This window comes from Centroberyx affinis, unplaced genomic scaffold, assembly GCF_046629955.1.
Source record: "Centroberyx affinis isolate AG114_WGS23_722 - 3 ecotype Tasmania unplaced genomic scaffold, CSIRO-AGI_Caff_v1 ptg002920l_1, whole genome shotgun sequence".
Lineage (NCBI taxonomy): Eukaryota > Metazoa > Chordata > Actinopteri > Beryciformes > Berycidae > Centroberyx > Centroberyx affinis.
Window position 1 is genome coordinate 220,001 of NW_027281042.1, and position 11,042 is coordinate 231,042.

Below are 11,042 nucleotides of genomic sequence, written 5' to 3' on the forward strand. Positions count from 1 at the left end.
TTCCCGCCCCTCTCTTCATGCCCGCTCTCTCTCCTTATATTCGTTCCGCTCCGGCCAGTCTTCATTGTGGCCCGTTGTTTCTAATGGTTCATAGTGTGGATAACGGTAGCCCCTGGGCCCGTGTAAACCCCGGCCTCCCTCCTCTTTTTCATTCCATTTCATCTCTCCTTTTCATTTTACTTTTACTTCATTTCATTTCACGGAGATTTGTCCTAATGGATTTTGCTGTGATCCTGCCTTTAATGGCATTTGCTTTTAATGGAGGAGCGTGCGTGCATGCGTATGTGCTTGTGCTTTGTGTGTGTGTGTGTGTGTGTGTGTGTGTGTGTGTGTGTGTGTGTGTCCCTGTGTGTGTGAATGTGTGTGGCATGCACCCACACCTGTGTATCTCTCTCTCTCTCTCTCTCTCTCTCTCTCTCTCGCTCTCTCCCAACTCTCTCGATGTCTGCTCCTGTTGCTGCGTTGTCGTCTCCCACCCCCGTACATAATTCATAAGTGTTGAGTTCTGATAAATGCATCTGCTAGGCTTTAGATAGAAGGCTTCTATTGGGTCGTCGGGTGTAATTCTCCCCCACTCCCGCCCCCGCCAGCGGCTGGATAAAAAAAAAAAAAAAGCCAGGACAGTAGTATCCAATTTTCCAGCCCCCCAAAAAAGCCATCTATGTGGAAATGGAGCCCTCTCAGCCGCAAAACAACATATACAACTCATTATGGGAGAGAGGGAGAGGGAAAGAGGCTAGGAAGGGAGGAAGTTGGAGAGTAAGACTGAAAGAGAAATGGAAAGACTGAGCAAACGAGAGCCATTGGAAGTGTGAGGCAAAACAAGAAGAGAAGATCGGGGAACAGAAGAGGTGCTCAGTATCTTCGGCTCCCTTAATGGTTCCATGTTCTTGTCTGCCCCTCCTCCGCCGAGAGTCTCAAAGGTGTGGTAAATTGCCTACTTCCTGAGGTGCTTTCTGATAGTTAGGCCTTAAAATTTGGGGAGCTATTATTTCTCTCAGTGGGTGTCTGATTCGTTCTCTCTCTCTCTCTCCCTCTGTCTCTCTTTCCCTCATTCTCTCCGTCTCGCCTCCCACTTCTTTTCTATGTTCTTCATTTAAAATTCTAGTCAGACAATATCCGACGCCTCCATTTGTTTGCAGTATTGCCCACCAGGGGTTGCAACGGCATTTCTCAGCCAAGAAATTCAATACAATAAACGCCAATAGCACTGTTATGTGATATCAACAAAAACATAACTTCCCTTTCATAACTTTATTGCTTAGCGCACACAGCACCCGTGGTGGCGTATTATGTTTTTTGTCATTTGCCAAATGCAGAAATTCAAGTCTATGCTGGAAGTTGTTTCAAGTAAAATATGTCCACGAAAACCTCATGCAGAAGTTACATTTTAGATTTTTTTTAATATTCTTTTCAGCTCTGTTTGTACCCCATTATGGACAAATACAGTTTGTCTGCACGTTTATATTAAAAGCAAATACTTTTTCATTTTTATGCTATACATTTAACTCCCATGCCTAGAGTCAGCTCAGCAGCTCAGATCTTAATGTCTCATATGATGATCAGGTATTCAAAACAGAGGTGGGATCTGGGGCCGGCCGCACCGCCCCAGCTCTTCTCTCAGAGGGAAATATGACAGCGAATCCTTGAGAAAGTGCCAGCAGGCAGAGACATGCTTTATCACAGCGATATGGTTACACTCACAGCACTGCTGAGCCAGCAGATGGCTAAAACAGTAGCCCACACTTCAATAAAAGTAGAATTTATGATCTCCGATCTCCTTCTCTTTCTTTCTCTCTCTTTCTCTAGCTCTCTCTCACTCGCTCACCCCACCTTTCTCCCTCTCTTACCGTGTGTGTGTGTGGATATGAATGTGTATGTGTGTGTGTGTTTGAGAGACAATTATTGAGATGTATTACTCTGGCTATCATCCATAGATGAATTGGATAGGTCCTTAGACAGACTGTGTTGATGTATGGCATTAGCTTTATCCTTCTTCTCCCATCCTTATTCATCATAGGCACACCAGAGGACACTAGGGATTATTCACAGAGACTTTTCTCATCTGGTTTAATAAGGAATCTCTGGCTCCCTGCATTTCTCTCTCTCTCTCTCCCCCTCTTTCTCCCTCTCTCTCTCTCTGCCTCATTCCCTGTGTGTGTGTGCTGTTTGTGTGAGCCTTCACACCTCTGTGTTTTCTATTATACACATTGTTATTGCCCGTTGCAGTGCCAAAGGACCCCAGCCCCCAGTGGCGCAGGGTGGCATGGAGCCATGACTGCACCCTGCTGGCCTACGCTGACAGCACTGGCACCGTCCGCCTCTTTGACCTGATGGGCAGCGAACTCTTTGTCATCCCGCCGGTAACCATGCCAACGCTTACACCACAGACAGACACACACACACACACACACACACACACACACATACACACACACACACCCACGCACACACCCACACACACACACACACACACACACACACACACACACACACACACACACACACACACTCCCCAGTCCTTCTCCGTCCAGCTAGTTTTTGTCTGACTTTCCTGACTTCATTTTTTTTTGTCCTTTGTACAAATCGATATGAATACTAATTCATTAGGTGTAACGTATCTAAGGCTATTATAGCAGTCATTTGGCTTCTCCGGGTTTCAGTGTCTGTATTTTGTCCATATTTCCTTATATTCTCAGCGAGGGCCAGTTGTGTTATGATATTTTACAGCTAACTAACTAAATTCATTGATATTGATATTGATTGATATTCACTGATATAAAACATTGAGACTATAGATATATAAACTTCGCGCCTGTTGTTTCCTTGATTTATAATTGAAAAGTACAGTTCAGGCCATGACGCTCTGCCATCATTTAATTTTTATTTAAGTGAGTAAAAGCCTGATTTTATGTTCTGAAAATGCAGAGAAAGAACTTCTCAGTTACTTATCCAGAGAAAAAGATATTACGCTGCAGTAGATTTAGCCTGTATTCATAACTTTACTGTGACGGGGTAATGGGCAAAAACACATTATGCTACAGTAGATTTGACTTGTGTTCATAATGGGCAAAAGGATATTAGGAACCGCAGTGGATTTGGCCTATATTTGTAACTTTACACTGATAGAGTAATGAGTATTCCGACCTGCATAATCTGGGCTCCAGAGAGGGGGTTGGGCCTTGCTCCGCTGCCTAAGCATAGACACATTTACTGGGCACTTTGAGAGAGAACCTGTCCTTGTCAGACACCCTCCTTGCTCCGTTCGTCTGTCACTTCTGCTATCTCATTCATTGTCTATTGCTTTTGTTTCTCCTGCTCATCTGTCTTTCTTCTCCCTTGCTTTTCTCATATTGTCCCGTTCCTTTTTGTGTCTCTGTCTTCATCACCCCTTCTCTTTAATTTTTCACATGCCTGCTGTTCTGCCCTCCTCCCTCGGTCCTCCTCTCTCTCTCTCCCTCATCTCTCATTTCTCTCATCCTCGCGTCTCTGTCTCTCTCAGTAACTCTCCCCGCTGCAATTTCAAGTCCATCTGCCATCTTCCACCCCTCACTTTCATGCACTCTCTGCACCCCATCTTATCATTCTTCCATTTCCATCTGTCTATCACTCCCTCCATCGCTCCATCCGCCTTGTCAGAGCCGATGAGTGCAGACACTCATCCTTCTCCCCCGCCGCACTCCTCCTCCGGTGCCTGTGATCTTCATTTCTGTAGTGCCACACCACTTTGTTATGCACCCACACATGCACGCACGCATACACCAGCATATACACACACACACACACACACACACACACACACACCCTCGCTCCCCCTCCCTCTGCTCTACTGTTTCTCTTGTTTGTCACTGTTAAGTGCAGACACCGGTGACTTGCTACTATTTCTGGAGGAGCTGATCAAAAAAGTCAAGTTGACAGAAAAATAAAACATCTTCGGATGAAAAATTAAAATTTGCCCTACCCCCTCTACCCCCTTCACTTTCTCTCTCTCTCTCGCTCTCTGTGTCTCTCTAATCTTTTGTTCTGTTTTCCCTCTCCCATCTTATTTACTTTCTTTGTCTCAAACTTTTTCCTGTCTATTTTATGTTCTTTTTAATAAACGCTACTGGCATGATGTATCTCTGTTGTTTGCCATTGTAAGAACTTGGTGGGGAACAAATAGATATTCAGATAAATCGATAGTAATATTTCTTTATGTCTTTGATCTGTCTCTCTCTGTCTCTCTCTCTGTGTCACTCGCTCTCTCTCTCGGTCTCTCTCTCTCTCTCTTTATCTTTATCCAGGTGGTGAGTTTTCCAGGGGATTTCAGCTATGCAGTGGCAGGCCTAATCTTCCTGGAGTGCACAGCCAGCGCTCAGTGGTCGGCCGAGCTGCTCGTCATCACCTATGGGGGCGGGCTCAAGAGCTACCTAGTCAGGTGAGGGACTTCAGCCAAACTGCTTGATTGACCCGGGTTATTTGGTCTGGGCAGTGCATCTATGTCTCAAGGCACCTTTTGATTTGGTAAAATAACAAACAGAGTAAAATCAGACTAAAGGACCCAGAGTGGTTCTTAAAAAGTTCTTTTAATCCTGCTGATTTGGAGTATTTCACATGTTCTTAAAGGGCTCTTTAAAACATCATAAAGGTTTTTGCTGTGGTACAAGCCTAAGTAACTGTTTTCTAGTACTATATAGAAGCCTTTTTGTTAAGAGTGCAGATAAAAAACAAGTAGTGGTCACTCTTGAAAACTGCCTGGAATGCAAGTCAGCACAATGGAAAAACAAATAATTGTTGATCAGCATTGTGATTCTGGAGATTTTTCAGGTAGGCAGCTCACTTGGATACTTTGGAACCTTTTTTTTCTGTGCTACTTCATTAAAATCTGATTTGAGTGCTTGTATTCTAACCCCCTCGGTACAGTACAACCTCATTGGGCTATGATTTGTTTGGCTAACAACATTGTGAAGGCTTGTGTGGGCGTGGGCGTGTGCGTGCATGAGAGCACTTGATTGTGCATGCTTGTCTATGTAAACCTTGAGGTGAGTGACACCTTTGTTCAATTACCAAAGCCTCCGCTTGCTAATCCTTATTCAAACACAGACAAGTTTAGAGTATTTGATTAATCACATCTGATAGTGTGCGTGTATGTGTGCGTGTGTGCGTGTGTGTGTGTGTGTGTGTGTGTGTGTGTGTGTGTGTGTGTGTGTGTACATTGCTCATGGATGCCCACATATATCTACAAGAATGATTCTCCTCCCTTTTTTAATTTGGCATTATTTAATATGACATTATTTCTGAGGTTTCCTATTTCATTCATTATGATTACTGCAATCACACCAAGCCTTGGTCCGCTGACACTCCAAGACACAGGGTGAGATCGTGAGTGTGTGTAGAATATCGATCAGACAATGTCCTACACTCCAAGACTTCACATAACTGAATTCTGCATACAGATTGATGTTTGCCGAGAATGGAGGAAAATGCTGATTTATTTTCCTGTTGTAGACAGATAAATGGCAATAGCTGCCTTTGAAGCCACCAAGAGCTCTGTGTGTGTTTGTGTGTGTGTGTGTGTGTGTGTGTGTGTGTGTGTGTGTGTGTGCATGCGTGCATGTGTGTAAGGAGGTAATTAAGATGTGGGAGGCATTTGCACCAGATTTACTCTCAAAGTGGTGGCTTGTTTTTAAAGCTTCATTTTCAATATGGAGCTCACACACACTCTTCCTCTTCACATGACTGCATCCACATTTCAATATCGTCGCTCATTCACTTTGAATTACAGTTTCAGAATTATAGCTGAGCCTTGACACTAAGTCATCTCTCTCTCTCTCTCTCTCTCTCTCTCTCTCTCTCTCTCTCTCTCTCTCTCTCTATCTGTGTGTCTGTGTGTACGTGTATGTGGCTTTACTGTGGCATGAACACTAAAAACCGGAGGAAGTGGAACTCTCTGGGAATCTTGTTTACAAAGCATACACTCTGTATGTGTATCCCTGTCTTTCTCTCTCTCTCTCTCTCTCTCTCTCTCTCTCTGCAGTTTACATTGCCCCAGTGAGATATCCCAACACTGCTGCACTAATAACATGACACCTCCTCTAATGCCAATCTAATTTAAGTTGCCCACTCAAATTAGATTTTATGTTTTACCGTTTGTCTCCTTGAATTCCTGCTGAGATTTATTGCCCTTTCCTGTTTCCCAATAAGATACCAGTTGTATCACAGCCTTTCCAGTCAGTACATGAGCAATGTGTTTTTTGACTGTTTGTGTATGTATGTGTATGTCTTGCAGTTAACCTGTCTGTCATGTGACTTTTCCCCTCCTCTCAGCGTGGGAACCAATCAGAGCTTCCAGGAGAACCACAGCTTCAGTTTCTCCGCTCACTACTCCCACGGCATCACCTCGGCTATATATCACCCTGGCCACCGGTAAGTTAATTCCTACCAAAAATCCAGCACCTCATCAACCTGGGGTACTTTATAGATAAAATAAGACGAGGAACATTTTGCAAACACTTCGTTTTTAAGCTGCTACTGGCAGCCTAATGTCTGTAGCATTTACCCAACACCCAGAGACATTATTTTTCTGATGGGCTCCACAGTTTTTACAGCGTAGTTCTGTTAGAACACTGTTTCACCATGAGTGTTTCTCTCATATTTATATTCAGACACCCACATCCTTATAAAGCCTTTGAATCCATTACCATCCCTAAGCCCGCTGCTGATGATACCGCGTGATGCCATGTACAACGCAATTTGAATGATTGAAAGTAATTGAGCGATTTCAACCATTTTCATCATTTTGCACCTAAAGGCAATATGAATATGCTCTTACCATGGTATCAAAATGCTACTGCACATATGTATAATACTGTCCACCATGCTAAAACTGAATATAAATTTAATGCATTCCAGATCAGTGCAAACATTATTGTCACATAAAGACATTTGCTTTGCAGACAGGGTTTACAGTAAATACGCATAATAATGACAAGAACATGTAACATAAAAACACAAGAAAACATACACCATGCAAACATCAGTTGATAAGCAAAGAAAGCGAGGCAATAGCATTATAGAGAGCAAGTTCGCTCTTCAGTAAAAAATACAAGGTAGCCTACTTGTGCAGGCATTCTTTTACAGGCATAACACACTACATCATTTCATGTGCAAGTTAAGCAATCTGACTGCCATGGGGCTGAATGAGTTCTTTTAGTCTTGAGTAAGGCACTCTAATGCAACACCACAGAGCATCGGCTCAAACTGCTGTCTGCAGGGGTTGACCAGGGCAGTCGAGAATGACCTTGGCCTTCCTCGCCACGTGTCTCTCAGAGGTTTCAGAGAGTTATGTCTGGCTCACACCACTGACCTTACTGGCTGTATTCACCAAGGCTCCTCAGTCTGCACAGACCAAGCCTGGCCAATGCAGCTGCTTTTGGCAGCTTAATGGTTTGGCAGCTAATGTCAAACGTTTGCCAGCTAATAGATTAGATGAAACTTTAATGACCCCTGTGGGAAAATTGGGTCATCGCAGCAGCACAGGATAGAATATAGATAAGAATAAGACAAATAGAGAGTACTGGAGATACTAAAACAAATACTTACAACAGATGAACATACTGAAAAAAAAAAAAAAACATGAGATAAATAAAGATACAGCGTCTTCACTGATAGATTTACAAATTGAAGCAGATGTCCAAGTGTGTATTGGTGGCTATTCACATTGTCAGGTGTACAGATGGGAGAACAAATACTCAGAAATGTGTCCAGATGTGCAGCTAATGCACTGCAATCTATTCACATGATCAGAATTACAGATGGAGGCGATATCTGTACAGAAATATGTGGAGAACGTGCAGATGTGTATCAGGGATGTTAGATGTAGCACCTAGTAGAATGTAGACACCTATTTCACTGAAATCATGTCATACAGATACACAATTCTGATATTGATATTGATATCTGTTAACATACCGATTTACTCCATATCACTGTCCAACCGAACCCTCAGCTCTTGGCTCCTACTATCTATCCATGTTGCATGCAGCAGGGGGCAGTGTTGAGCCAGACTGCACTGCTTCACCCACACCTCCCCTCTGATTGCCTTACTGTTGTTGTATCTGTTCTGTTCCACTGTGTAAGGAGACCCACAGATCACTGTGGTCATTAAAGTGTTGTGTGTCTTGATTATGGTTAGCCACTGATACCCAGCCACACTTTTACCTTTTGATAATTAGCGATTTAATATGACACTTTATGGATCTCCGTAGGAAATTCTCTGTCCAGGTCGGAGCGCTGGGGCAGTGTCCCTGGAGCTGGCAGGGATTCAGTGTGTTGCTTGAGGGCACTTCAGCAGGACGGAGGCTTGCTGACATGAAGGACAGCCTCCCTATTCACTACCTTACCCTGCTGCCCTTGTGCCAAAGTTACGCAGTGCCAATTGATCTATAGGGCCACAGTGATGGAGGTGGTGACCATGAGTGTGTGTGTGCTTGTTTTCCAAGATTGCTGCTGGTGGGGGGCTGTGAGTCGGGGGATGACTGCACGTCCAAGGCCTCCCGCTGCGGGATCACGGCCTGGAGGGCTCTGTCTGGCTCGCCTCACTACAAGCAGGTCACCAGCTACGAGGACGACGTCAACGCGGTGAGGAGAGCACACACACACGTGTAGAGGAGAGCACACACACTCGCGCAAGAGCGATCTATGCAATATGTAACACACACACGCACACTTTTGTCATCCGCTGTCTCTGTCTGTTAGACTCAGAAGAGAGGTTTCTTCAGGATCCCCAGCTTCAGGTTCTTTTCCAGACAAGGAGATGAGCAGGTAGCCCCCCTCTCTCTCTCTCTCTGTCTCTCTGTTGTGCATTTAATGTTTAATGGGAAGGAACTGGCCAGCATTCTCTTCATTTTAATTATTTTGTGTGTGTGTGTGTGTGTGTGTGTGTGTCCGTGCCTTCTGTGTGTATGCGCGCTTGTGTTGTCCAGGACGGTGTATTCCGTATGAGTCTGAGTCCTGACGGCTCCCTGCTGGCCGTCATCCACTTTTCTGGCCGTCTGTCTCTCTGGAGCGTCCCCTCCCTCAAACAGAGGGCTACATGGAGCCAAGAACAACAGGTACACTGCTTGTGTTTGTGTGTGTGTGTGTGAGAGAGAGAGAGTGTGTCCGTGCATGCGTGCATTAATTTGCAAATGCAAAATAAACCTGTGTGCATATAGTGTGTGTGCTAGTAATATTTTGTACATTAGATGCTTGACTGACTGTATTAATGTAATCTCTCTCTGGCCCAAGCGTGTGTGTGCATGTGTGTGTGGGTGTGTGTGAGAGAGAGAGTGAGTGCTTGTGTGTATGTGCTCCTATTAGACAGTTTAGGGCTTAGGGAGAGCTTGTATTTACGGACAGTTTTGCTGATTTGTGTGGTGTGTGTATGTTCTGGTTCAGCACTGGTCTGAACAAGTAGTGTTTATGTGTGTATGTGTGTGTGTGTGTGTGTGCGCGTCAAGTGTAAACAGGGTTAGCAGATTAATCTCTTTCCTCCTCCCTTCCCTCTTTCTTCCTCCATCCTCCATCCTGTCCCTCCATCCGTCGGTCCTGCCTGCAGCCAGGATTTGAGGAGATCAACCCGGAGTGGAAGACTTCGCTGGAGAGAAGGAAGAAAATAAAAGGTAGTTTGGCCTGAAGGACTAAAGACAGCCGACTCCGTTGCTGACACAAGCAGTGCACATTGGACACCATTTAATGATCTTTGACATGTCTTATTCACCAAATTATATAGATATTTAGACATAAAGCCACATATGCCAAGGCTAGCAGACAGAGTGTTTCCTTCACCACCTCCCTGTGTGTGCGTGTCTGTGTGTATGTGTGTGTGTGTGTGTGTGCGTATGCGCCTGTCTGTGTGCCTGTATTTTCTCTTTTGACAGTTTGAAGCTCCTAGTTGATGTCAGCCAGCTTAATGTCTCTGCTGTAGTCAATGTTTTGCATATGTGGTAGTCTGCTTGTGTGTTTATGTCATACATGACAAGTGTATTCACATGCATTTGTGTGTGCATGTGTTTGTCTATCAGTGTGACTGTTATGGCCCCAAAAATTGTGGCTATTAAGTCTACTGTTCTCAAGAATAAACAAGAAGAAGTTAATTAAAATGGGGAGGATTATCCTTTGTATCCTCTATGGACCAGCCTCCCCTGGTATTGGTACACCTATATCATGCTGTCGGTATGTCTTGCCCTGCCCTGCCCTGCCCCAGACAAGGAGCAGTACTACCCGCTGGTGGATGTGAGCTGGTGGAGTGACAGTGTGCTGATCCTGGCTCGTTGCTCCGGCTCCCTCACCGTCTCCTCCGTCAGGACGCTCCGTAACCTCCTGGGAAAGTCCTGCGAATGGTTCGAACCCTCGCCGCGCGTCACTGCCGCGCACGATGGGGGCTTCCTCAGCCTGGAGGTAAATACCGAGACTGTGTGTGTGTGTGTGTGTGTGTGTGTGTGTGTGTGTGTGGTTAGGTAACTGTTGAAGAGAGAGAGAGTTTATAGGTGTGAGACTAATGTAAGCATCTTTTATGCTTGTACTATTTGTTTTTCATAGATTATTGATCTGTGCATCCAGGTCTATAAAATGGTATATCACATCTAACTTAATTTTTGTTTACTTATTAATGATTGAATGAAAAACTGTATTTGAGTACTGTTTTTCTGATGCGAAATGGGTCTCCTATGAAGTTAAAAGAGCCTGAGTTCATGCTGTTCATTCATTAGTGATAGGCTTGAATTCTAATAATTTGTACAGATAACTGAAATCTAAAAGGACATTTTGTCTGACAAAAAGAAATCCTAACCCAGACTCCCATATGACTATGTATGCAGGCATTTGCAGTTCAGTAGCGTTGTGTTAGTGTATCTTGTAGGTGAATTTAGGCTTGTGTGTGTGTCTGTGTGTGCGTGCGCACACTTTTGCTGCTGTAAAAGTGTGTGTGTGTGCACTCTTTCTACCATCGCCTAGCAGGGATAATGGCAAGAAGCGTGTGATGATGAAATATTTATCCCTTCTTCTTTATCCCCCATAAAGAG

At 44.4% G+C, this 11,042-nt stretch overlaps 1 protein-coding gene across 1 annotated transcript in view; it reads left to right on the top strand.

The window, feature by feature from the left end:
• Positions 1-10,419, top strand: part of LOC139658504 (NBAS subunit of NRZ tethering complex-like) — a gene marked incomplete at its 3' end in the record, with an annotated part of 17,403 nt that extends 6,984 nt beyond the window's left edge. Inside the window, exons 7-14 of the mRNA XM_071536621.1 lie at positions 2,230-2,363; positions 4,284-4,417; positions 6,307-6,405; positions 8,481-8,619; positions 8,737-8,802; positions 8,964-9,092; positions 9,578-9,641; positions 10,226-10,419. Of these exons, the coding sequence (XP_071392722.1) occupies positions 2,230-2,363; positions 4,284-4,417; positions 6,307-6,405; positions 8,481-8,619; positions 8,737-8,802; positions 8,964-9,092; positions 9,578-9,641; positions 10,226-10,419 (959 nt within the window). The remainder of the gene's footprint in view (positions 1-2,229; positions 2,364-4,283; positions 4,418-6,306; positions 6,406-8,480; positions 8,620-8,736; positions 8,803-8,963; positions 9,093-9,577; positions 9,642-10,225) is intronic.
• Positions 10,420-11,042: the final 623 nt, after the last annotated feature.